This window comes from Balaenoptera musculus, chromosome 20 (genome assembly GCF_009873245.2).
Source record: "Balaenoptera musculus isolate JJ_BM4_2016_0621 chromosome 20, mBalMus1.pri.v3, whole genome shotgun sequence".
In the NCBI taxonomy this organism is placed as follows: domain Eukaryota; kingdom Metazoa; phylum Chordata; class Mammalia; order Artiodactyla; family Balaenopteridae; genus Balaenoptera; species Balaenoptera musculus.
In genome coordinates this window covers 12,991,908-13,019,303 of record NC_045804.1, presented here as the reverse complement: position 1 = coordinate 13,019,303, position 27,396 = coordinate 12,991,908, and the positions used below count along the sequence as shown (strand labels likewise).

General features: G+C 49.2%; 1 protein-coding gene across 3 annotated transcripts; it reads left to right on the top strand.

Moving 5' to 3' along the window:
• Positions 1 to 27,330, top strand: RAB40B (RAB40B, member RAS oncogene family). Of its 3 annotated transcripts, none has more exons than XM_036838095.1 (7): positions 1 to 357; positions 21,875 to 21,935; positions 23,484 to 23,544; positions 24,395 to 24,472; positions 25,171 to 25,393; positions 26,123 to 26,171; positions 26,289 to 27,330. In XM_036838095.1, exons 1-7 carry the CDS (start codon positions 216 to 218, stop codon positions 26,653 to 26,655), a joined length of 981 nt encoding a protein of 326 aa, XP_036693990.1. In that variant the 5' UTR covers positions 1 to 215; the 3' UTR covers positions 26,656 to 27,330. The 3 variants fall into 3 exon arrangements, with proteins under 3 accessions (XP_036693990.1, XP_036693991.1, XP_036693992.1); XM_036838096.1 differs by having other exon boundaries at positions 26,269 to 27,330; XM_036838097.1 differs by lacking the exon at positions 26,123 to 26,171 and having other exon boundaries at positions 9 to 357.
• The last annotated feature ends 66 nt before the right edge of the window (positions 27,331 to 27,396 follow it).

Genomic DNA, 27,396 nt, shown 5'->3' with positions numbered 1-27,396 from the left:
GGACGGGCAGCCAGCCAGTGAGCGCGCTCAGCCACCCTAGCAACTGTGGCCAGCCAATGGCTGGGCGGAGCGGGGCTGAGAGCTGTCAGGCATCAGGGGCCGCGGGGCCAGCAGCCCTCCAAGGACTGCGGGGCCAGCGCGGCGCTGGGCTTCTCTGCCGCCGCATCTGAGCTGTCCCGCGGGCTGGGCATGGGCGCAGGCGTCGGTGCGGCACGATGAGCACCGGGGGCAGCCCGGTCCGCGCCTATGATTTCCTGCTCAAGTTCCTGCTGGTGGGCGACAGCGACGTGGGCAAGGGCGAGATCCTGGCGAGCCTGCAGGACGGTGCGGCCGAGTCCCCGTACGGCCACCCCGCGGGTGAGCACCGGGCCGGGAAGGAGTGGGGGTGGAGCGCTCGGGGACCTGGCAGGAGAGGGGCGCAGGTCCGGGAGCGAGGCCGGGGAGGATAGTGGAGGGGGGGGGAACGCGCGGGGGCTGAGGAGGAGAGGGGACGCGGGCCCGGGGAGCGGAGCCGAAGAGGGTAGCAAGAGAGGCCAGGGAGGCCGGGGAGGCGCGGGGTTCCGGAGGGGAGCGCTCGGCGGGCCAGGGGAGCGCTCGGCTGGCCAGGGGGAGCGGGGGGCGCGGGGCCTGGGAGGGAAAACGAGGTCGCGGAGGCGCGGGGAGGAGAGGCGGTGGAGCGCGCGGGGACCGGGGAAGAGAGGGGACGCGGACCCGGGGAAAGGAGCGCTGGGCTCAGGGACGTCCAGGCTCTGCCTGGATCCCGCCCGCACTATGCGGGCAGCCCCGGCTGCACCCCCTCCCCAACCCCGGACGTGGGGGACCCAGGCAGCTCATGGGGGTGGGGCTGGGACCGGTGCACGCAGAGCGTGCGGCGGGAGCGAGCGGCTGGATAGGGCGCTGGGGTCCTCCCGATCTGGGGGTGACGGCTAGGCGGAGGCGAGCGTGCCGCCATGCAGCCCGGGTTTGGGGAGAAGGGTTTGCAGGGCTGCTCCGGGGTGCCCCGCAGGGAGGCCGCACTTGTGCGCGACTAGTTTGGAAAGCACGCGTGGAGGGTGCGGCGCTGGCGCGAGGGGACAGGAGCGTGGGATCGGAGCGCAGCGGGTGCAGGCTCCTAGGTGGTGGCTCTGCTCGTGGGTCGGATGGAAGGGGAGGGAGAGAAGGCGCAGAGGACAAGTCTCGAGGCTTCTCCAGGGTGACGTGTAGAGGGGCTCCTTGCGCTGATAGACAAGCCTGGGAGGGCAAGGAACCCAAGTGACCCTAGGGAGCGTGACCTGGGGCGCAGGAAGGGAAGCACCAACAGAGAGTGCAGGAGAGTGGGTCCCAGGGTGAGGGGAGGCCAGAGCCCCCAGAGGGCAGCTGGCAGGGGGTCCCCGAAGTTTGTGGTTTGAAAGCAGCAGCCCCTGAGAGGGGGTGGACATTAGGAGGAAAAGAAGAGGGGTGGATAGGAAAGTGCGTGGGCAGGAACTTGGGCCAGGAGGTGGGAGGACAGCCAGGTGTCCTGCGGTCCCACAGGTCTTTACCCACCACAGGCTGCTTGGATGGTGCAGAATGAGTGGCTGTGTAAGGAGACCTTTGAGCTGTCATCTCAGGGGCGGGAGCCACATTTCCAACACAGACGCTGCTGCTCCTGGGCTTGCAGTCTGGTTCCTGGGGAGCCGAAAAGGGCAGCCCAGGGACTGGAGTCTTAATGTTCAAGCCAGCCTGGGGGTGCTTCCTGTCCTGATCAGGCAGGGTAGGATTGAGAAGACAGTGGGTGGCAAACTGAGTTGGGGAAGGTTTGAGATGGGGGGCATGAGCTGATGGTGAAAACCTGGATCCATCCTCACGCTGCAGTGCACAGCAAGACTCATCCCCAGTCCTATGAAAATGCAGATTCTGATTCTAGAACCATGTTGTCCAAGATGATGCCATTAACCACATGTGTGGCTTTTTACATTTAAAGCACACGTAGTTAAAATGAAATACAACTAAAAGTGTGCATTAGCCACATTTTAAGTGCTGGACAGCCACTTGTGAGACGGCAGAGTTTTGCTGGACAGCGCAGCGCTGGGTTTCAACTGGGGGTGGGAGGTGGGGGCTGTGTCTGTTTCCTTCACGGCCGTGTCCTCTGCGCCTGGGACTCAGTGAATGGATGGGCCAGAGGTGGAGTAACAAAACATTCAGCAAATAAAGCCCTGTGTATGTTTGGGGGAACAGGCTGTGGAACGTTTTCTGTTCTGTAGTAGGTGAACAGTGCGGGGGCAAATAGGAGGAATGTGGACAAATATTTATAAAAGGAGGTCCTTCTGGCTGGTGTGAACAGAGGCTTGGTGCTTCTGCTTCATTACTTTCATTCTATGTGCTGAACCAAGACTGCTAACAACTAGTTAGCACTTTCTTCTCAAGGTTTTTCCTTGACACAGAGGGAGGATTTAGGCTAAAAAGACACTTTCCACGAAAGGTTTTGTTGTCAGCTTGGCTTGAGACACTGCAGAAAAGACCCGATATGATAGATGTGCCCTATGTGGGTTTTTGGTTTATGGAAAGATTCTTCTTGGATTAAGAAAAGAGATTATGAAAAATTGTAAGAAATTGGAATCATCATCATTATTCTTTTAAAGATACGTTTCACTTTGAAACAATGTGGGTGCTTCTGGCAGGAAAGGTGAGGGCATTTCAGTCTCACAACCCATCCCCCTCTACCCACCACCTGAGTTTTCGGCCTGTGCTGTTATGTTCACGTTGCCCAGGTTCCTAACACCCAATTCTGTATCGTAGCTACAGTGCCCACAATTGCTCAGTGTTAATTCAACATTTTAGAGAACTCTGTGCTCACCAGTAGTCCTTTTATTTTGCTGTCTGTCTAATTAGCTAATTTCATTTTCAGTCATTTTTCAGGAAGGGCTCGTGAGTATCACCTGAGCATTTTCATGTCTGACGGTGTCTGTCCACTGACTCTATCTTTGAACAGTATCTTGGTTGGGTGTAATATTCTTAGCTTCTGTTTTCTTTCCCTCAACCCTTTGTAAGCATTGCTCCACAACCCTCTGCCACTGGATGTGGGGAAGCCTGAAGTCAGCTGATTTTTTTTCCCATGTAGGTGATTTGCATTTTCTTCATGAATTTCTGACGGATTCCTTCTTTTTGCTTCATTTCATGAGCTTAACCAGACCGTGTCTCAGAGCTGAATGCTTCATTTTGAACTCCTGGTACACTGAGTACTCTTTCTATTTGCAGATTTCTTTTTTAATTTTAGGGAAATTTATTTTATGTCCTTAAAACATCTTCTGTTCCATTTATTGGTGTTTCTATTTCAGGGACACCAGTTATATTAGTTTCCTGTGGCTGCTGGACAAATTGCCACAAACTTAATGTCTTGAAACAACACAAATTTATTCTCTTCCAGTTCTGGGGGTCGGTTGTCAACACAGTCTCATAGGCTAAAATCAAGGTCGGCAGGCCTGCGTTCCTTCCTGGACGTGCTAGGAGTGAGTCTGTTTTCCTGCCTTTTCCAGCTTCTAGAATCCGCCTGTGTCTCTTGGCTTGTGAGTCCTCCCCCACCTTCAGAGCCAGCAGGGGGGGTGGGGGGCCTTTCTCGCATCTCATCATTCTGATGTAGACTCTCTGCCTCCTGCTCCACTTTTAAGAACCCTTGCGATCACACTGGGGCCGCTGGATGATCCAGGATAATCTCTGTCATTTAAGGTCACCTGACTAGCAAACTTTGTTTTTTTTGAATTTTTGAATTTTATTTTATTTATTTTTTTATACAGCAGGTTCTTACTACTTATCTATTTTATACATATTAGTGTATATATGTCAATCCCAATCTCCCAATTCATCCCTGACTAGCAAACTTAATTCCCCTTTGCCATGTAACCTAACATATCCACAAATTCTGGGGATTAGGACACAGATCTCTTTGGTGGGCCATTATTCTGCCTACTACACTGATTATTCTTATGTTGGGCTGTTTTTATCTGTCCTCTTTTTTTTTTTTTTTTAAAGACTCCTAGTGTTTTGTTTTTTTTTAAAGAATTTCACTTTTATTTATTTATTTATTTATTTATTTTGGCTGTGTTGGGTCTTCGTTTCTTCATCGCGGTGCGCGGGCCTCTCACTATCGCGGCCTCTCCTATTGTGGAGCACAGGCTCCAGACGCGCAGGCTCAGTAGTTGTGGTGCACGGGCTTAGTTGCTCTGCGGCATGTGGGATCTTCCCAGACCAGGGCTCGAACCCGTGTCCCCTGCATTGGCAGGCAGATTCTCTGCCACTGCGCCACCAAGGAAGCCCTTTATCTGTCCTCCATTCATGTCTTCTAAGTGCCTTGTTCTTTTTGTCTTTCTCTCTGCATTTCTGTGGTACTCTCAAGGCTTTCCTATTTATTGGTAATTTTTATTTTAGCAAACTGTTTCTAGCTGTTCTAACTTATTTGTTAATTCAGTATTGATGTCCTTTTGGTGTCTAATTTTTCCTTACTTTTACAATTTTCCTTTTTTTCAATTTTTAAAGAATTCTTTAAAAATTCATTTGATTAAAAACTCTCCTTTGAACTCTTATTTTACCAACAGCATGTTTTTATTAGGTTGTTCCATTGCATGAAGTAACTGGGATGAATTTCCTTCTGCTCCTGGGGTCATATTTCCTTTTAAGTTAGGTTCTATCTCTTTTCCCTTCCTTTTTTTTTTTTTTTTTTTGTTTTTTTTTTTTCTTTTTTTTTTTCTTTTTTTTTTCCCTTCCTTTTTAAACTTTTTATGGAAGTATGATTTACATATAGGTAAGTGTACCTATTGTAATTGCATAGCTCAGTGAATTTTCACAAAGCTAACACGCCCATGCAACCAGCACCCAGGAAGCACAACACCAACAGGCCCCTGGGCCCCCAGCCCTCCCCCAGCCATGACACCCCGCAGCTTCACCGCTGGCCTGGCTTCTGACAACATGGGCCACTTTTGTCTCATTCATTCTGTGTAGAAGTGAGAGCTGTAATGTGACTGCTTCTCTTGCTCCTGTTGTGTGAGACTCTCCTGGGTTGTGTATGGCTGTGGAAGGTTTATGATATCCCTGGTGTGAACGTACTGCGATCTGTTTATTTACCCATCATGCTGGGGTTGGCATTTCTGTGGTTTCCAGTTTCTGGCTGTTGTGATTAGTCCTGGAGTGAACATTCCCACTGTGCGTCTTTAGAGTACAAAATATGCGTTTCTGTCAGAATAGACCTAAACCTGGGGTTACTGAGTATTATGGTATGCATATGTTTAACTTAAGAAGATACTCCAAAATTGTTTTCAGTTTACACTCTCACTGCAAAGATCGGGAGTCCTGTTTGCCCACATCCACACCAACATTTGGTTCTTGCTGTTTTGCATTCTAACCATTCTGGAAAGTATAGTGTAGTTGAATTTGCATTTTTCTGATGACTAATGAGATTGAACACCTTTGTCCATTTTTCATTAGGTTGAATTTATTTTACTGGTCAGTAGGAGTGTTTGAAAAATGTATTCTGGCTGTGAATCCCTTGTCAGAAATACGTATTGTGAGTATCTACGCTCGTCTGTGTTGCCTTTCACTCCATTAATAGTATTTCTAAGAACAGAAGCCCTTCATTTTAACACAGTCCAAATAAATGATGGGTGTTCCTGGCAGGGACTCTGGGTGTGTTGAGCAAGTCTCTGCCTGTCCCAGGGTGGGGCTGTCCCCTGAGGCTCCACCGTCTTACCTCTGAGACGTTGGTGGCTGCCATCCCGCTGGGATGAGGGATGGGGGAGGGGTCAAGACACATTCTTTTCCAAGTAGATATGCAGTGGGAGACCCCCTTTCCCGGCATTGCTCTGTCACCCTTGTCGCGGCCCAGGGACCACACAGCCTCCCACCTGCATGCTTTCTCCTTTGCAGGTGGGTCTGCCCAGTGCTTGCAGGTGGCACTGCTGCATTTCCCTGTGTCTTGCTCACCCCCAGGCAGATCCGCCTGCACGTATTCTGTGCTCTGACAGAGTCTGGTGAGGCCTGGCTTCTCCAAGCTGGACCTTCTGTTTTCCTCTCAGCCTACTGTTGGAGGGAGGGGCCCTTGGGTTCCTGACCCTGTCCTGTAACCTGAGCTCCGGGAGGAGCAGGAGGGGGAGTGTGGGCTGCGCAGACCCCTTGCCGGGTGGCGCATTGCCCAGGGAGCTGTCCTCCCCTCCCACGGGTGACGTGCATACTCCTGGTCCTGCCGGGCCCCTGCTGGCCCTGGAGCCTCACTTCTGTCCGGTGGGTTGGTGCCCAGTCCCGCCTCCTCTCCCCTCGGAAGTCCTGCTCCAGGCAGAAGTGGAAAGAAGGCGTCATGGATGGACCTAGAGTCTGTCATACAGAGTGAAGTAAGTCAGAAAGAGAAAAACAAATACCGTATGCTAACGCATATATATATGGAATCTAAAAAAAAAGGTACTGGTGAACCTAGTTGCAGGGCAGGAATAAAGATGTAGACATAGAGAATGGACTTGAGGACATGGGGTGGGAGGGGGAAGCTGGGGTGAAGTGAGAGTAGCATCGACATATATACACTACTGAATGTAAAATAGTTAGCTAGTGGGAAGCAGCAGCATAGCACAGGGAGATCAGCTCGGTACTTTACGATGTAAAAAAGAAAAAAAAAAGAAAGGAAAGAAAGAAGGCCTCAGCAGCTGGGCTCTGCCTTCTGTTAATCCTGGGTCTCCCCTGGGCTCCAGCTGGGGTGTTCCCGGCACCAGGTCCATACCCTTTCCTTCCCTGATTGCTGAGTTTCTACATTTTGCTCATTTCATTAGTAATGGGAGAGGGAAGTGGATCAAACTGACACCAAAGGCTGCAATCTCTCGCCTCCTAGTTTTTTTCCCAGCAGGAGACTCACTGTTTCTCCGACTACTCCCTTTTGGCTATTTCTCCAGCTTCCTTTTCCCAGCAGGAAGATCCCATCTTTCTTTCTCAGTTTCATTTTTGCCAAGAGATAAAAATAATAACTCTCACTTATTGAGAGTATAGAAGAATCATCTCGTGAGATAGGTTATTTGTCCTTTCTCTTTGCCTTTGACGGTCTTTCCACCAGGAGATTCACGCACTCTCCTGCTGCCTTCTAGATGCTGTAGGCAGCTTAAAGCTACTCTGCCAGTTTCCCTGGGCAACCACTTTAAGATTCAAAACACGATTTATAAAGTCATCACTTTCAAGTTTGAACTGAGAGTCGAGTCGTGTTTTATCCTACTTCTTCTTGGTGTAACTCCTTCACCTCCCTCGGTACCACTTGTGAGCACTCAATAAATTTAATGCATTGGGTTTTTAAAATTATGTCATAAATACTTCCATGTATTTGAAAATGATAAAATTGCATTTATATCAGATTTTCTCTTTAAAAGCCCTTGAATCAGCCCTACTTCCTCTGTGTCCTGTGGGGTCTCCTTTCTGCGGTGGTGACAGCCCCTTTAGTCTCACCTCTGACCCCTGCAGCCCCCAGCCCAAAGCGAACCTGATTTCAGGTGACAGGCAGGGAGGGACTCAGAACCGGCCAGCCCAGGTTCCTCCCAGACAGAGACTCAGCTACTGGGGCCAGAGGCCCACCCTCCACCCCTTGTGTCCTCTGTCACTGGCACAGGACGCCTGAGTGGCTGCAGGGTGAGCACAGCGGGCAGGCACAGCCTCGAGGTCCTGCCTGGGTCCTGCCAACCGCACCTGCTCACTCCTTGCTGGCCCAGGAGCTCAGGTTCGATGTGGCCGGTTGTGTGGGGTGAAGAGAAGCAGCAAGGCATGGGGAAGTGGCTGGTGTGTCACCAAGCATTTGCAGGCTGTGGGTTCACTTCACATTAAGAGATTGTTTTGAACCTTTGTTTCAAACTTTCCAGGCTTCTTTAGCTTAATTGGCTACAAAGAGTGAATTGTGTATAAGCAGAAGCAGAAGAGCTGCAGCACCGGAGGGGTTTGGACCTAAAAATATCCATTATGTAGATTTTGTCAGATCCACAAACAAGACAATTTAAAGGGGTCCTGATATAACATAATAGCTTCAGTGACATCTTCAGGGTTTACCTTCTTCAGAAGTGGGCTTGCCTCCTTGGAGGCCTCAACCAAATTCCCCACTTGATCTGGGTTGCCTTCCCCCTCCTTCTCTCCAGGAGAAAGATTCCCTGTCCACCCACCCGTTTGCGGGGCCTCCAGGGGCTCCTGAAGCTGGTCTGACTGCACCGCTCTGGCTTAAGATGCCTCCAGCATTTCATCAGTCTGCTAATATGAACAACTTGTCTTTTTAGGTGGTCTTATTTTTGTCACAGCATGCTTTGCCTTTTGGGGACTTTATAATGGTAATCAATTACATTTCTGAGAATTTGGCCCCGTGGTTTGTATTTTCTCAAGTGGTTTTGGCCTTCCAGGTCTTAACCTCTTTTTAACAGGTTGCAAAGTCTAGAATCTGGTACCCAGGCCCCTGTCACCTTCAGGCTGCTGTGGGGACTTCTGACTTGAGTGCGACAGACCTGGGATTTTGATTAATGGGGCCTTACAACGTGACTTGTTTTCTAAGACTTGGCGGGTAGAGAGAGAGATCGGCATGCTTCTAGAATCAAGAGATGGAAAACATCAGGGCCCCCAGTCTTTGAAGGTACCTGTCCTGGCATCTGTGCTGTGCCCGGCAGCCGATCACAGCAGTTCTGGCCCCGGGACTCTGTGCCTGGCTTCTTAATCTTTCTCTGGATGCCGGCCTTTCCCACCCGAAACCACCTGCTGCTGGCCATCTCTTGGGAGATTGTGCCATAGCTGTGCCAAATAGCTTGTGACAAAGATGTTGGTGGAGAACCACACAGGCCATTTAACTGATCCTGGGGTTTCCTCAGCCAAAGTGACACTCAGGCTGTTTTTCTGTTTATATGAGTTGTGTATTCCAACCTCTTGAAGCTAATAATTAATGAATTACCCTCCCCTAAATGTGACTCAGCTGAGTTTACTCATGAATTTGAATCTTATGGTGACTCGTGACAGGACTGGCATTTTGTTTGATTAAAAATAAAAGCAAAAAAAGTTTACAGAGGTAGAATCATAACTACACATATTAAAGTCTAGTTGACCCTGATATGTAAGGTTAAAAGTTATTATCTTAACAGGAAAAATAAATTGATAAGTGTGAAGAATATTAAATTCTCTCTCAGGTGGAGAAACTCCATCTGGAAGTAAAATCTAGAAAGTAGACCACTGCTGAGTGGCCATGGGCTTAAACAGTGTCCTGTTGGCCTGGTGTCTGAGAGGCAAAAGCCCACGTTGTCAGACCTGCAGGGGCCCTGAGCTTCTGTCTGGAGCACCATCTGGAGCACAGGGCGGTGGGAGGGGGCAGTGGGGGGAGGAGGTATGTTGCTGTTGATGGTGCATCATTTCCTAGGGCTGCTCTCACAACTATCACAAACTGGGGCGGCAGTGGGGGATGGCCTAAGACAACAGAAATGCACACTCTCCCCATCCTGGAGGTCAGAGGTCCGAAATCAAGGTGTCAGCAGGGCTGCACTCCCCCCACCCCCGCCAAGACTCCCGGGGAAGGTCTGTCCTTGAGCCTTCCAGCTCAGGTGTTGCTGGCACCCTTGCTGTCCCTTGGCTTGTGGCAGCATCACCTCAATCTCTGCTTCTCCCTGTTTGCCTCCAAATCCTTATCAAGACGGTCCTGGATGGGGGGCCACCCTCATTCAGTGTGACCTCAGCTTGATGACATCTGCAAAGACTCTATTTCCACAAAAGTTTCCATTCATAGGTTCCAGGTGGACATGGATTTCGGGGGACACTATTCAACCCAATACAGGTAGTGACACTCCCAATATGGACAGTTTCCTTCTCCTGAGGAAGAGCTGGGACCCAGGCCCCAGTGGGAGCCCCTCTTCTCACAGCCTCAGGCCTGGAACCCCTCGCCCCTGTCGGCTCCTTGCCCCATTGGCTGGGCCCTAGGGCAGGAATGGCACCCCTGCCTTGCAGACCACCCATCTGTCCTCGACTCTGTGGTCTGCCCTTGAGAAGGTCGTGGAGTGGCTCCCAGAGCATGTGGGCTGGCTTCTGCACTCAGCACGAGCCTCTAAGATCCCTCTGTGTTGTGCACAATATCACCTTTTCTTCCTCCTGAGCGCGTGGACAGACCACAGCGGGCTGTCCAACCACCCCTGGAGGGATGTCTGGGTGCTTCCCAGTCTTCGGCAATCTGTGAGTAAAGCTGATATAAACAGTTGCATACGCGTTTTGTGTGAACTTGGTAAATATCTAGGAGTGGAATTGCTGGGTCACATGACGTGTATGTTTAACTTTATTAGAAGCTGCCAAACTGGGGACTTCCCTGGTGGTCCAGTGGGTAAGACTCTGTGTTCCCAATGCAGGGGGCCCAGGTTCGATACCTGGTCAAGAACTAGATCCTGCATGCATGCTGCAACTAAAGAAGTCCGCATCCCACAAATAAAGATCCTGCATGCCGCAGCTAAGAGCTGTCGCAGCCTAAATTAATAAATAAATAAATATTAAAAAAAAGAAAAAAGAAGCTGCCAAACTGTTTCCAAATTGACCCGACCATTTTTCATTCCCACCAGCAGCCTATGAGGGGTACAGTTGTTCTGTGTCCTCACCAGCACTTGGTATTGTCAGTATTTTTTTATTTTGTGTTTCTCAATATTAGCCGTTTTAATAGGTGTGCAGTGATCTCTCATTGTAATTTTAATTTGCATTTCCTAACAACTAACGAGGTTGAACATCTTTTCCTGCTCATTTGCCATCTACGTGGTATTCTCTTTGGTGAGTGTCTTTCAACTCTTTTGCCCATTAAAATTTTTTTAAGTTGTTTGTTTTCTTATTATCTAGTCTTGAGGACGTTTAAATATATTCTAGATCCAAGTCCTTTATTAGAAATGTGTTTTGCAAATATTTTCTCCCAGTCTGTGGGTTTTCTTTCCATTAAGTATCTTTCAAAGAGCAGATGTTTTTAATTTTGAAGAAGTCCAATTTATCAATTTATTCTTTTATAGACCATGTTTTTGGTGTTGTATATAAGAAATCATTGCCGAACACTTTGCCTAAGGTAACAAAGATTTTCTTTTGTGTTTTCTTAAAGAAGTTTTAGTTTTACATTTATGACTGTGACCCACTTTGAGTTAATTTCTTTTTTATTATTTAGTTATTTATTTATTTAGGCTGCTCTGGGTCTTAGTTGCGGCTTGCGGGATCTTTGCTGCGGCATGTGGGCTCTTAATTGCAGCATGCGAACTCTTAGTTGTGGCACGCATGAGGGATCTAGTTCCCCAACCAGGGATCGAACCTGGGTCCCCTGCATTGGGAGCACGGAGTTTTACCCACTGGACCACCAGGGAAGTCCCTGAGTTAATTTCTTATATAACATGAGGTATGGACTGAGGTTCACTACTTTTGCGTAGGGATGCCCAACTGTTACAGCACCATTTGTTACAAGTGTATGCTTTCTCTATTGCACTGATTTGTAACCTTTGTCAAAAATCACTTGGCCAGGGACTTCCCTGGTGGTCCAGTGGTAAAGAATCCGCCTTCCAATGCAGGGGACGCAGGTTCGATCCCTGGTCAGGGAACTAGGATCCCACATGCCACAGGGCAACTAGGCCCGCACACCACAGCTACTGAGCTCGCGCGCCTCAACTAGAGAGGCTGTGTGCCACAAACTGCAGAGCCCACGCTCTCTAGGACCCGCGCCACAACTACAGAGCCCACCCGCCCTTGAGCCTGCGCACCACAACTAGAGAAGAGAAAAACCACATGCCACAACTAGGGAGAAGCCCTCACGCTGCAACAAAGAGCCCACATACCACAACTAAAGATCCTGCATGCCGCAACGAAGACCCCATGTGCCACAACTAAGACCCGACACAGCCAAAAATAAATAAGTAAATAAATAATAAATAATAAATCTTTAAAAAAACAACAACAAAAATCAATTGGCCATATTTGTGTGGCTTTATTTCTCATCTCAGTTCTGTTCCATTTTTCTGTTGTGTATTTTTATGCCATTATCACACTGTCTTGACTACTTTAAATATGTAGTAAGTCTTGAAATTGGGTAGTGTGAGTCCTCCAACTTTGTTCCTTTTGTTCAAAATTTTTTTTTTAATTTATTTAATTTATTTATTTATTTTTGGCGTCGTTGCTGCACACGGGCTTTCTCTAGTTGCGGTGAGCGGGGGCTACTCTTCGTCATGGTGCGTGGGCTTCTCATTGCGGTGGCTTCTCTTGTTACGGAGCATGGGCTCTAGGCGCATGGGCTTCAGTAGTTGTGGCTCGCGGGCTTAGTTGCTCTGCGGCATGTGGGATCTTTCAGGACCAGGGCTCGAACCCGTGTCCCCTGCACTGGCAGGCGGATTCTTAACCACTGCGCCACCAGGGAAGCCCTCAAAATTGTTTTGACTATTCTAATTCCTTTAACTTTCCATGCAAAATTTAGCTTTGGGAATTCCCTGGCAGTCCAGTGGTTAGGAATCTGTGCTTTCACTGCAGAGGGTGCGGGTTCAATCCCTGGTTGAGCAACTAAGATCCCGCAAGCCGCAAGGTGGGCCCAAAATTTTTTTTTAATAAATAAATAATAAAATTTAGCTTTGTCCATTTCTAGCCCCCCCGCCCCGAAAAATCCTGCTAGGGTCTTTGAGACTGAATCTGTGGATCCATTTGGGGAGAACTGCCATCTTAACTATACTGGGTCTATCAATCCATGAACACAGTATTTCTCTCCACTTATTTAGATCTTCTTCGATTTATTTTACTAGTGGTTTATAGCTTTTAGCATACAGATCTTGCATAGGTGTCTGTCTAGCCTCTCACCCTCTCTGACATTTAGTGTCCTGAGACCACAGTTACTGAATATAAAATGAGGTCCCTGCATCTTTCGGGCTAATAGAGAAGGTGGCATGGGCTCTCCAAGCTCAGGGCAGCTCATCCGAAACTGTCCTCCAGAGCATGGACAGGTGGCCTGGTTTGCCGTCCAGCTTTGGGACAGTTGCTCGGCTGGTCGTGATCACAACCAGTGACGAGAGCCTCCGTGTGTGGTTCCAGTGAGGTCCTTTCCTTCCCCTGACACACAGCAGGTGGTCTCAGCCTCTGCTGCTCCCAAGGGATGAAAGTAGGAGATTGAATCAGCAGGGGCTCGGGCTCCTTCTGAAGACATGTGGCACCTCCTTGGTTGGATGTATTCGCACAGGGGTGCTACTGAAAATAAAGCTCTGCTTCCCTGACACAGCTCACCTGGGGGCTGACCACCCAAGTGAGCAGAGCTGCCCGGACTGGAGGTGGTAGATGGCAGAGCCTGCAGGGCCTCCACTGTGGGACAGGCAGGAAAAAGGGGTGCTGATATCAGAAAACTGCACTTTAAAATCAAAGATGCACCCCCACTTTTTTTTTTAATTTGGTTGCGCTGGGTCTTAGTTGTGGCTTGTGGGCTCCTTAGTTGCGGCTCGCCAGCTCCTTTGTTGTGGCATGCGAACTCTTAGTTGTAGCATGTGGGATCTACTTCCCTGACCAGGGATTGAACCTGGGCCCCCTGCATTGGGAGCACAGAGTCTTAACCACTGTGCCACCAGGGAAGTCCCGCCGTCCTTTTTTTTTTCATGGAGGGTGGCAATGCTTTCCCTGGCAGTGTCACCCAGACTGTTGGGCTGTCCAAAGTAGGGCGGGGGGAGGCCCCTCCTGGCCTGACCGCTGAACCCTATTGCTGGCCTTGATCTCGGGTGGCCTCAGCCTGCAACGGCTTGAAGCAGGATTTCGGTTCCCGGCCAGAGATTGAGGTCGGGCGGTGGCAGTGAGAGCCCTGAATCCTGGCCACCAGACCACCAGGGACCAATGGACAGTGACAAGGCCCTGACCCGTCGCTGTGTAGAAATGAGTTTCCGCATAGAGACGGAAAGTAGTGAGGCAAGTAAAGTGTTCATTAGGAGGAAAAATAGTACGGTACATGTGGATAGACACACGGGCGGGCTCAGAGAGAGAGTTGCGCCGTTGTGGTAGTTTGAATCACATTTATGGGGCATTTCTTCCAGGTTTCCTTTGGCAATCATCTTGCTTTGCCTGGTTCTGAATCTATATTTGGTTTATCTCAGGGTCCTCGCACGTGTGTGTGCGCATCTCTTAGCCAACATGGATTCTAGCGAAGAGGCCTATGGGTAGTTGACATCACTTACTATGGGGTGGCGCCCCCTCCCTTTTTGACCTCCAAGGAGCCTTTCTGTGCATGTGTAGTCGGGGAGGTCTCCTTGACTTCAAGAATGAGGAATATGTGGTCTTTTATCTGGGCAGGGCCCAGCCTCCTCCATCATCCTGCTTTTATGGAGTTTCTGTCCACAGGGGAGAAACTGTTCAGCCTGGGGCCCATCTGTCTCCTGCCTCAGCCTGAGTCCAGGTTCAGGGTGACCTCGAGACCTGGCAGGGGCAGCCCTGCAATTTGAAGGGACTGGGACCCTCTGAGGTGTCGGGGCTCTGGAAAGAGGGGGCTATCATCTGGCCACACCCGAGCGATGGTTAGGGAAGGCTCTGGGTTACTCCCCAGTTTCACTCATGGGGGATGATGTGCCGGGTCCCGCCGGTATCTGGTTGGTGGGGCTTGTCCTTGCTGTGGGATTTCACAGGGTACCTGGACGCAGCAGCTCAGCACAGACACAGGCCGTTAGGGAACAAGGCAGGCATGACAGTGGTCCTGTCCCTGCCAGGGAGGGTGTGGGAGGGTTTAGCCCCCAGAGTGGGGAGTGAGCGGCTCAGGCAGCTAAGAGCTGGGAGCTGTGTGGGTGACCTGGGGCAGCCAGGCCACAAGGAGCCTGGAAGCAGCTGGGTCACACCGCTTTGCTAATTCACAGAGAAAAACCAGGAAGGAGAAACATGCAGGGAACATACTTTCCTTTTCAAAAAGGAGTGGGGTAGATTCTGAAGAGGAGGGGGACTGGTGCTGATTTCAGTAACTGCTCTCTGTGTGGGATTCTCATATGATGAACACACTTCAAATGCCCATTTAAAACATGACTTGCAGGACTTCCCTGGGGGTCCAGTCGTTAAGACTCTGCGCTTCGCACCGCTTCCATCCCTGGTCAGGGAACTAAGATTCCACATGCCACGCAGACAGAAAAAAAAAAAAAAATGCATGACTCACTTTTAGAACCATTTAGAAACGGGAGGCAGCCCCGCAGGGGCAGGCTCTGGGCCTTGGCCATGGGTGAAGCTTGGGCCTGTACCTCAGCCCTGGGGTCTCCCCGCTTCTCCCATCCTGAGCCCCATTATGCAGCCCTCCTGCCCCCTCGGTCCTGCGAGGCACCCCAACATCTCCCAGCAAAGTGCCCTTCTGATTGGGGAAGCCAGGCCAGAGTCAGTCTCTGGATAGGACATATGTATATACATTCTTTTGAGGTGAAATTCACATAGTATAAAATTAATCACGTTAAAGTGAACAATTCAGTGGTATTTGGTACATTCACGACCCTGTAACTTTCTCATTTCAGAACATTTTTCTCACCCGCCAAATGGAAACCTGGACCCTCCCCCGCCCCTGGCAGCCAGCACCCTGCTTTCTGATACTTTAATTCAACATAAGACACATTCTCAAAAGTCAGGTCCTCATGATGAATATGTTTGTCAATGATACTTAACCAGTATTTACATGTTTGCGTCCTCTTGCTCGAGGAGATAGAATTCGGCAGGTGCTGGATGAGCTGAAATAGATTATTTATACATCACACGGCCTCAAAGTGTAGGGAGTGTCTTGGCATTTGACATTTGCTGTTTTTCAGGCTAAAATTATCTCTCTTCTTGTCTCTGTTGTCCTGACTCACTCAGTGAACATTCCGACAGGCTTTGTTCTAGGAACTTTTGTGTATTTTTATTTTATTTTGATGGACAGACTTCTTGGTGAATTAGCTCAGTGCAGCGAATGTGCGTTACACCTTTTGACCCTAACACTGACACCAGTACTGTCAAAAACATGAGAGGAAATACAGTAAATAGGAACAGAGCAAACACATAACAGGAGGAACATAAAAGAAAACGGTTCAATAAATAAGTGTATGAAAAAAGAGACTCTTCTCCCAATGGGACTTCGAACCTGGCGTGAATGGGTGGAATTTGGGGGCTTCTCTGTGGCAGGTACAGCTGAGACAGAGGGTTTATGTCCTGGGACCCAAAGGCCTGGGGAAGAATGGAGCTTGTGCTGAGTTGAGGCCACTGCTGGCGGCAGGTACCAGACGTGAGCTGTCAGGGAAACTGAGGCACGGGGAGAGGGAGGAAGCCGCTGGTCGTCAGGACTGGGATTTGATCCCACGCACCACAGAGCTTCTCCCTGCAGGGTCTTCACAGTGCTACGTGGGGGACCTGTGGGGTCCCCAGGGGGCTAGCCCATCTCCGTTCCCATTTTCCACCCTACAGATCAAATGGGGGGTGGGGGTGGGCAGTGTTTTTTCAAGCTTTATCTCCCACCCCCGGACCTCCCCTGCTCTGCCCTGTCCCCAATTCAAAGGAGGTGCCTTCCATGGGAGTGCACAGCTGAACAGATGGAGGGAAGTAGGCCGGGTTGCAGCTCTAAAGGATACTAACACTGATGGAGACCAAGTGGGCCTGGGTCTCCAAAGCACACGCGGCTCTGGGAGGATGCCTCAGGGTCCCGGGCGTCAGGGTCAGTGTGCCGAGGGCAGGTGACCCGGCAGGGCTGTCCTGGTGGGAACAACCACCAGAGTCAGTTCAGTTTGGGTCCTGAATGTTAATAGTTAGATCATTATCATTGAGTTAGATTTTCTTTTATTTTTATTTTTTGGCCGTACTACGCGGCTTGCACAATCTTAGTTCCCTGACCTGGGATTGAACCCACGCCCTCGGCAGTGAAAGGGCGGAGCCCTAACCACTGGACCACCAGGGAATTCCTGTAGATTTTCTTTTAAATACATGTTCACTATTAGTGAAATTCTGGGGTGTGGGAGGCATTGTGCTCTGCTTTGGGAAGATGTTAAAATATATCTTCCGCAGCTTTTCCAGGATTTGTGTGTCAGGTTTCCTCTGTCCCTCTCTCCAGTCACTGTGCTACATGGGTTTTCTGTCAGGGCATTTTTTGGTGCAAACAAAAAAGTCAACTCAAAGAAGCTTAAGCAAAAAGGAGTTTGTGGCCTTATGTAACTGACAGGTTGAGGGGTGGGCCTGGTTTCAGGCTAGATCCTGAGGATGAGCCATTCTGGACTCTCTCCACTGTTCCTTCTCCCCAGAGCTGCTCCCCACGTACGCCCCATCCCTGATTCTTCTGTGTGAAGGTTAATTTCCACCTGGGGAGGAAGCATGTGCATCGTGGGTGTTCATTAATTTATGGAGAACTGTAGATGTGATCAATAGTTTCAATTTGTTTAGATATCATTATCTTAGTAGGAGTAGGTGATACACAGTGTGAAAGGCAAGAAACTATCACTTTATAAGTTACATAAAGTGTAATCAAAACTGCCAAAAATATGGAGAAACTATTTTTAAGTAGACAGTCCTAAAACATAATCATTCCTAAAGAGTTCACCTAAAAGCTCTTATCTCGTTTACATTTAATTTGCTTGAAAGTTTCATCACATCAGGTTATTTTTCTTGTTGACAAATTTTGTGACAGGAATTATACGATCTTATTTGATTTCTGGTAAACCTACATACAAAGTAGTATATACTTAATGTTGATGACTTTAAAGGTATGTCTATATTGGGACTTCCCTGGTGGTCCAGTGGCTAAGACTTTGCACTTCCACTGCAGTGGGGTGAGTTCAGTCCCTTGTCGGGGACCTAAGATCCCGCATGTCGCGTGGCGTGGCCAAAAAAAAAAAAAAAGATATGTCTTTATAATTAAACCAATAAACTCAAACTTGTTTTCATTCATTAAAAATTAACCCTAGATCATGTGATCCTGAAGTTCATTTGGGTTCATTTCTTTTATATTTCTGAGTATTTGTATAAGTGCTTATTATCCTTTAAGCCAATTAAATAGAGCTCTTTTATAAATTAATTTTGGCAATGCCACACGTCTACAACACACACATTTACAGATACATACAGACACACAGACACAAACAGAGACCCCAGTTCCCATTCCAGAGTTTCAACCATGAATTAGGTACAATAATGTAAAACACGTAAGTTACAAAAGATGTTGGATTCAAATTGGGTTTCTTGCAGATGGAACAAATCAAGGTCACCTGTTTAGATGGTTAAATCCTTTTTACTAATATTTATGGAAAAGACATTTAAGATGTGTATTGCCCTTGACAAATCAAGTTCCAAATTACCTATCCCTCTTTTGTTTTTTCCTTTGGATAAGAGTTACCTTCCTGAGGGACTTACCTGGTGGTCCAGTGGTAAAAAAATCTGCCTTCCAATGCAGGGGAAACAGGTTCAATCCCTGGTCGGCGAACTAAGATCTCACATGATGTGGGGCAACTAAGCCCACACGCCACAACTAGAGAGAGAGAAGCCCACGCCACAACGAAGAGCCTGTGCACCGCAGCGAGATCCCACCTGCCCCAGTGAAGATCCCACGTGCCGCAACTAAGACCCAATGCAGCCAAAAACAAATTAAATTAAATTAATATTAAAAAAAAAAACAAAAGAGTTACTTTCCTGAAATCTGCATTAAAGAAGATGGCCTGGATAAGAGCTCCAGGAGAAGACTGGATAGAACATTTGTATCTCAAAGGCAGAGGAGGAAAAACGCAAGTTCTCCTAGGAGGATTTTCTTTCTTCCCTTAAAGCCAGATTTTTTTTTTTTACTTACGGCCTCTTAAGATAAATAGGGTAGATTATGGGAGTGGTAAAAGGATTGGTGGGCCTTGGGCTGTTTCTGAAGCCACACCTTTGGTCCTGTAAACACTAGAGTTCTAAAACAAGGACAGCTGTTTTTAATTCCTCAGATAATTGGGTGGCCACCTAAAGGATATCAAAGTACCGACATACTCATCCACCTATGTGGGAATGTTTTTCTTTCCTTCATTTAGCTTAGAGGAGAAGGCCAAAAAAATTTTTTTTTCCTATCAGGCTCTGAATATCAGCTATGGTCACAGGTGTAGACAGACCTGTGGCCTCCCATCTTGGTAATCCATTTACAAAACCTTTTGAGGATCTTCCCTGGGTTTAAGAAATTCTTTCACTATGGCCCTCAGTTCAACCTTTGACCCCAAGAGGCTCACCTATAACCTCAGGTGGTCCCATTTCTAAAGATAACCATTTAGGGACTTCCCTGGTGGCACAGTGGTTAAGAATCTGCCTGCCAATGCAGGGGACATGGGTTTGAGCCCTGGTCCGGGAAGATCCCACATGCCACGGAGCAACTAAGCTCATGTGCCACAACTACTGAAGCCTGCGTGCCTAGAGCCCGTGCTCCGCAGCAAGAGAAGCCACTGCAATGAGAAGCCCACGCACCGCAACAAAGAGTAGCCCCAGCTCGCCACAACTAGAGAAAGCCCGCGCCCAGCAACAAAGACCCAATGCAGCCAAAAAATACATAAATGAATAAAAATTTAAAAAAGAAAAAAAAGGAGGATGAAATGGTAGTTATGGCAGTTTTATAGTCTTTTATTGTAGGTACCTTTTATATGATCAATCTTTCATTAGCCTTCTACAACAAATCCTTAAATGAGGCTATTTTGGAATTTTGAAGCCTTTTGGGGCTTTTGCATACCAATTAAAATAGGTACAATAGTTTAAGATGAGAGCTTTCCAATTTAGGAGTCTTTCCAATTCAAAGGATCCAAGAAGCTAGCCCTACAAATATTTAGGAGTCTTTCCAATTCAAAGGATCCAAGAAGATAGCCCTACAAATAATTTCTGCTGCTAATCCAATTTTAGAAAAAAGAAAAGCTCTTACCACTCTTGTTTCCAGTAGACCCTGTGGGCAGGGGTCCAGGAGATTGACTGACATGGTAAGAAATTACCCTCTGCTGGCTTCTTCTGACTGTTCACGGAAAAATCAGTTTGGAATACCAAAAAAGAATCCAGCTTGGTCATTTCAGGGCCGGATTTCCTTTTTTTTGGGGGGGGGGTTTCCTTTGATTCCCAGTTAGGTAAGCACTTGCAAGCATCAGCTCTACATAAACCCAGCTGGTATCACCATAGGTGGCTGTCCATTCAGGAGCTGTTTGACCTTTGAAGCACAATTTCCCATTATCAACTTGGTTGCCTAATTCAGAGAAAAGATATGATCTGAACAACTTTCTGAGGACAGTATGGTTGTGGGTGCTGCTTCTGAGTCAAGCTCTCCAAGGAATTACGCTAGGGTCGGTTCGGCTCTTTCACATGTCTTGGTTTCTCCCTCTGACAGTCTAAAACTGCTGTGGGTGCTTGGAGCACTAGGTGATCAGCCTTTATCTCCTGCGTCCCTGGAAGATCAGCATTTACTTAATTGTTGTAGTGGGATCTGCTGTAGCACTGCTACACATCTGGAAGATTGATCCCCAGATACTTCCACTAGGTTCTCAGTCACCTGAGGACACCTTGTGGCCGGAAGGAGCAGGTGTTCCTTGTTCTTGAGGCTGAGCAAGCTGTCTCTTGTTTCACTGGCAAACCATTTGCTCAGACCATATATCAACTTGTTTTTTTTTGTTGTTTTGTTTGTTTTTAATTTAAGCCAAATTTAACGAAACTCCAGCCACCTATGTTTCCCGGGGCCTTCTGCCTAGATCGCCCTAGGACCCTGCCAAGGAAATGCATTGGTGCCCCTTAAGACTCCAAGTCTTAAGTACAAAAAAGCTTGAATAAAATTTGTAGGATCATCACTTAAATAATGAGATCTGGCTATCAGGAGAACTCACCGGAACACCTGAGGAGTTCCAAGAAGCAGGTGGGGCTCAAAGGGCTAGTACTGAGCACCAGTTTAGAGTAGACCCCAGGTATCCTCTGGTGGGCGTCTCTGATATCCTGCCGACTACGCCATGCATATTGATGAAAAAATTAATCAATAGTTGGTCTAAGAAAGGAATGGAAAATTTTATTTGCACCAACCTGAGGATTATAACCTGGGAGACAGTCTTTCAGAAAGCTCTGAAAACTGTCAGAGGTCAAAGTACAGTTATAGATGTTTTTGAGACAAAAGGATATACATCAAATGACATATTGATAGTTTATACCATCCAGGTCTGCTCCTCCAAAGCAAAACTGGGTCATCGTGACCCCTTACAACATTAGGAAGGAAGGTTATCTCCTGAGGAGTTATCAAGTGCTGAGCAGGTCATCCTGACGGTTTACAAAATTAAGAAGGAATGTTGTCTCCTAAGGAGGTCTGGTCAATGCAGATGCACACACAATACACATTAAAAGGGAGCTAGGAGGCCCGTAAGGGCAGAAAAACTTTTTAAGTTTTTCTTGTCTTGCCATAAAACATGAATTTTATTTCATCACCCCTGTGCACATACGTACACACGTTTTGTCTTTGCATAGCTGAGATAATACTTCATACCTAATTTCATATTCTACACGTTTTTACTTTACATTCTTAGTGTGATAACTTGGGGGAAACTATCTCCGTGTTTTAGCCCTGAGTCCAGCGGAGACAAGGGTGTGTGTGTGGGCTGCCCACAGCCACTCGGCAAACCCGGGGCCAGCAGGCCATGCGTGGAGCCAGCTGCTGAACGGTTCAGGGGGCTCCTGCTTGCCCACCCTTTGGGCAGCGGCGGGGGCCTGGGCGCTGAGCTGGAGGCAGTGGTGGTGAGGGAGGAGTGGAGGGAGGTTGGAGGCCCCGCTCCACAGAGCAAGTGGGCAAGGCCGGTGGGCGAGGGGAGGGTCTGAGCAGGGCCCAGTCCAGCCGTCTCTGTGAGCCCTGGATCTGCACCGGCGGGAAGTCCTTTCTCCCCCAGCGTGAGAGAGTTTATCTGCACCTTTTACCTGAGCCTAACTGCGGAAGTGCTTTGCATTAAGCCACCCTGACCCTCTTTCACAGGCATCGACTACAAGACCACCACCATCCTGCTGGACGGCCGGCGGGTGAAGCTGCAGCTCTGGTGAGTCAGGGGTCCTGCCCAGCCCCTGAGCACAGGGCGGGTCTGTCCAGGCCCTCGGGGGCTCTGGTACCACCTGTGGGAATATCCACTGCTTCAGCCCCAGCCTGACCCAGTGCCCCCCGAGGGAGATGAGATCTGTGTGGGCCTTGGAGCCTGTCCAGAGCATGTGGACGTGCTTCTGCTTCTGCCTCTCTAGTGCCCAGAGGGGCTGTGTGTCATGACCAAGATCAACAGGACGGAGGGTGGAGGGTGGGAGGGCAAGAGGTCAGGGTGTCGCCTAGCTCTGGACTGGGTCTCTTTCTTGGTCCCCACTCCAGGCAGCCCTGGCTCTGAGACTCTGGTCACACCCCTGCCCCTCCAGTTCTGGGGGTGGGGGACTAGGGTTTTCCTGCTGTGACTAATCCCTGAGTTGCCCCCAATCCATGTGGCTTTCCTGACCACTGTCACTAGCCCCTGTGTCATCCCCTCTCCTGGACCACCTGCATGGTCACTTGCATGGTTCCCTTCTCCCGCCTGCCCATGCCAGACCTCTCCCCAAGCCACAAGTGTCTGCAGTGGCCGGGAGCCCCTTCTCCCACCCTCATCTGCCCCTAATCAGGAGCAGTCAGCCCCCAAGTCTGGGCCAGGAAGCCTCTCTCCACGATGTCCCCTCAATGACCCTGTCCCTTCCCACTGCTGACTCTCAAGTCTCTTTTCCCTTCCTCCCTCCCGGGAGACCTCATGAGGGCTCCCCTCTCAACCCAAACTTGTACGGGACTCAGAAAACTGTTGTAACAGCTGCTCCTTTTTCCTCAGCGTCTAAAACGAAGCCCCCTTGCCTGATCCTGGTGGTCCATCTTAGTAAATTCCCCCACACAGGGCAGAGTCGATCCCAGAAGTGCTATTCTTCTTTATCCTAGTTAATGCACCCCCGGGTCACTTCCTTGTATTGATGAACATAGGGATGCATCCACAGGGCTGACTTCACGTGACCTTCTATTTTTATTTATTTATTTTTTTGGCTGTGCCACATGGCTTGCGGGATCTTAGTTCCCTGACCAGGGACTGAAGCCACGCCCTTGGCAGTGAAAGCCAGGAGTCCTAACCACTGGACTGGCCAGGGGATTCCCATGATCTTTTAGAGTTAATTGGAAGTGGAGTGACCCCACCAAATCCTTTGGCCTATTTCTCCCCCAGTGTAGACTCACATTCCTTACTACACGGCTTTATCTCCAAATCTCCAAAACAATCTCCGACTGTTTAAAAGTTAAACAACTTTTTAAAAACTTAGACTTATTGAAATGTCAGAATTATTATGTTGAAACCCATCACTATTTTCTCTAGTTGACTTTTTAAATAATTAGAAAAGAGAATGGGCCCAAAAGGACATCCCAATGTCCAGATCTCTCCAGGGATAAAGTGCCCAATGTCTTGTTGGGGGCTCGGACTTTCTGTGGGATGGCCACCAACTGACAACTGTAAAACGCATTTGCTCTGGCTCCCAAGTTCAAAAACCTTGTTGTCGGGAAGCAGTGATTTCTTCTTACAGACCTCCAACATCTTTTCCAGGGATACGTCGGGTCAGGGAAGATTTTGTACCATATTCCGCTCCTACTCTCGGGGCGCACAGGTAAGACCCCTGAACCGGGAGGTCAAACTGACTTTGTTTTTCTTTTTTTTTTTTTAATTAATTTATTTATTTTGGCTGCTCTGGCTCTTAGTTGCAGCACGCGGGCTTCTTAGATGTGGCATGCAGGCTTCTTAGTTGCAGCATGCGGGCTCTTAGTTGCGGCATGCATGTGGGATCTAGTTCCCTGACCAGGGATCGAACCCGGGGCGCTGCATTGGGAGCACGGAGTTTTACCCACTGGACCACCAGGGAAGTCCCTCAAACTGACTTTGAATAATGACTTTTGGAATGTTCTTTAATGGATACTTGGAGGACAAGGCAATTAGCTCACATACAAGTTGATGCCAGAGTCTAAAAGTGTGCCATGGACTGTTTGGTGGCTCCCAAGCCCTCAGCATCAGGGATGTGTGTGTGCATGTGTTACATTTGTATGTACGTGTGCATGAGCAGTGTGTAGGCACGTGTATCTACACGTGTGTGTACATAAATATGCAGGCATGTGGGCTGTGTGTGCGCCGTGTTCATGTGCGTGTGTGTCTGTACGTATGTGAGAGCCCTCCGTCCAGGTGGGTGGGCTCTGCAGTACCCCCGCATCCCGTGTCCCTGGACCAGCTCATGAATGTGGGGAATTGAATTCCAGTCCCCAACTCACATTCACATTTGAGGGTTTATCAATGAGCTTATGAAATATCACTGGAAGTGATCATATAACTGCTACATTTGGCAGACAAATCAAAATAATATGTTTTGTGTTAACATAAGTAAACTGGCTATTTAGCTGGTTGTGAGTGTATGCCTGAGTGGCTTGCATGCCAGCCAGACTGTCCACAAGTGACTGTGCCTCCCCCAGGGGGTGATCCTGGTCTACGACATCGCAAACCGCTGGTCCTTTGATGGCATCGACCGGTGGATTAAGGAGATCAATGAGGTATGGCATGGCCAGGGCTCTGTCCATGTGGCCCTGTGAGGGGGGGCGGGCTCGGGCGGCCAGGGCACAAGGCTCCAGCCACAGGGAGGAGGACGCATCACCTCCCAGCACAGGATCGGGCCCTGCATGCAGTCAGGTAGGTTGACAGCTGGTGACCAGGCTGCTGCCTGCTGGCACCCTGACCGGCCCAGCTGCCAGTGGAGACGTGGAGCGGTCAGTCCCACCCACTATGTGAGTGTCCTGGCGCGGCCGTAACACCTCACCACAAACTGTGTGGCTGAAAACAACAGAAACGTATTCTCTCAGTTTTGGAGGTCAGAGTCCAAAAGCGAGGTGTTGGCAGGGCCGTGATCCCTCCAAACACTCGAGAGGAGGATCCTTCCTGCCTCCTTCTTCCGGTGCTGCCGACAGTCCCTGGTCCTTGGCCTGTGGACGTGTCACTCTGTCTCTGCTCTACCATCACGTGGCTTCCTCCCTGTGTGTCCTATGTCCTCTCCGCTCCTTATAAGGACACAGTGACTGGATTTAGGGCCCACCCCAAGATCTCATCTTAATTAATTACATCTGCACAGACCCTATTTCCAAAAAAGGACACATTCTGAGGTTCTGGGTGGACACCATTCACCCCGGGACACCCATGGTACCAACAACAAAGCCTGCACGGGACCCACTTTCCTTGCCCTTCTGTCACCCTTTAGCACGCCCCGGGGGTCCCTAAAATCCTGGTGGGGAACCGCCTGCACCTGGCCTTCAAGCGGCAGGTCCCCACGGAACAGGCCCAGGCCTATGCGGAGCGCCTGGGTGTGACATTCTTCGAGGTCAGCCCGCTGTGCAATTTCAACATCACTGAGTCCTTTATGGAGCTGGCCAGGATCGTGCTGCTGCGGCATGGGATGGACCGGCTCTGGAGGCCAAGCAAGGGTAGGTGTCCGTCCAGCCCACCCTGCAGCCCCGCCAGCGCTCAGCCTCCCAGGACCCATTCCCCGGGCCACTGTCTCCATTCTCCTAAATCAGGGCTTCTGCCCCTCAGCACTAGTGCCATTTTGGATGGAGTGTCCTCTGGTGGGGGCATTGTGTGTGCTGTGGGTGAGCTGCATCCCTGGTCTCCCTGCCCCCATTTGTGAAAACCACAAATATCTCCAGACTTTGCCGAATGTCCTGGGGAGTCAACATCGCCCCCAGTTGAGAAGCACTGTTCTGAACGTTATTTGTTAGGACCTTGATTCCAAAAGGAGCCAAAGCCCTGGGTCGTGTTTCTTCTGTCTGATCCTCCAGGGGTTGAGGGGTGTCCCGACTGCATCAGGGGTGAGATGCCGTTCCTCCTCCCAGCAGGCCCCTGGGAGCCCCTCTCTATCTGAGCAGGGACCCTGACTCACAGAACGAACGATGTAGGTGAAACATAAATGACAGCATTTGCTTTTCTGGTGTGTTCTCCAATACGTGTTTATAAAGCTTATAACACACGTTTTTTGGTGTCAGCTACTCAGTTGGGGAAGCACGTCTCCTGAAGCCCTTGGTCTCCGACCCCAAAAGTTGGTCACGTTAGTCCTGAGGAGACCTCACTGGCCATCGCTGGGTAGTCCACTCACCTCTCAGACCTAGAGGGAGAGATGGTGGGGGTCTCAAGTTTGGGGACAAACTGTATTTCAGGTGATGAAAGCAGGACCATCCATCTCCAATCACTGCACGTGGGCACAGGGTGGGACATCTTGCCCCAGAGTCCCAGAGAGGAGGGCGGACAGGTGTGTGGCTGCCCCTGCGTTGGCCCCGTGCCCAGGACAACACAAGTGAAACAGGTTTTCTTTTCTTTCCCAAGTACTGAGCTTGCAGGAGCTGTGCTGCCGGGCAGTGGTGTCCTGCACGCCCGTGCACCTGGTGGACAGGCTGCCGCTGCCCACGGCCCTCAGGAGCCACCTCAAGTCCTTCTCAATGGCCAGCGGCCTGAATGCCAGGGTGATGCACGGCCACCCCTGTTCCCTCACCACCAGCTCCGGCCACAAGAGGACCAGCCTCCGAAAAGCGAAGGCCGCCCACCTTCCCCAGAGCCCCCCAAGACACTGCACCAGAAACAGCTGCAAAGTCTCCTGAGGAGGGCGCGAGGCAGAGGAGTGGCACGGGTGGGAGGCAGGAGGCCGCTCTGGATGCAGACACCCGCCAATGTCACGGTGACCACGCGGCCCTGAGCAATGAAACTGCGGCCGGTACCCCGCTTACCTGACACGTCTGTGTGGACAGGCGTGGGGCTCTTGTTTCAGACATGTGTTTATAAAGGGACGCCCTTCTCTCGGTAACATGGAATTTTGAATGCTACTTAGATCATGATTGCAGTGCAATTTTTTTCTTAAAATAACTGCTTTTTATAAGAATGGTGACATGCGTGTGATGAGTATAAATTCTAGAGAATGAAAAGCAAGGATAGAGAGAGAAATTAGAGTCTTTGACATTACGCAGGGCCTTTTTGTAAACCTCCTTTTTAATGTCAAAGCACTAATTTATAAAACGCCACAGATAAGTTAGAGTTTAGGCACAACAGATCTGTCCAGCTTGTGTATGAAACGGATTTGATCAAGTTTTTGCTATGTTATTTACTACGTTTTGGGATTAATAAGTGATTTATATGCATATTTTTCTGTAAATCTACATTTTTTTGTACAAGATGTTCCATGAATTATGAAGCTAAGGGAAGAAAATGCCAAAGATATCTCTAGTTACAGCGAACATAGCACAGCACGGTTACACCAGGTCCAGATCGGCAAGAAAATGTCACTCAAAGCCTGAAGTTTCAGCTAAGAGTGAAGTGAACACTGTTGTTTAAGAAAATGTTTCTCAACAATAAAAAGTATACTTGCTTCTTGGTAGAATTGTTGGCTGCTTTTTTCGAATTTTCCATTCGAAAGAATGGAAAATTGTATTTCCATTCAATG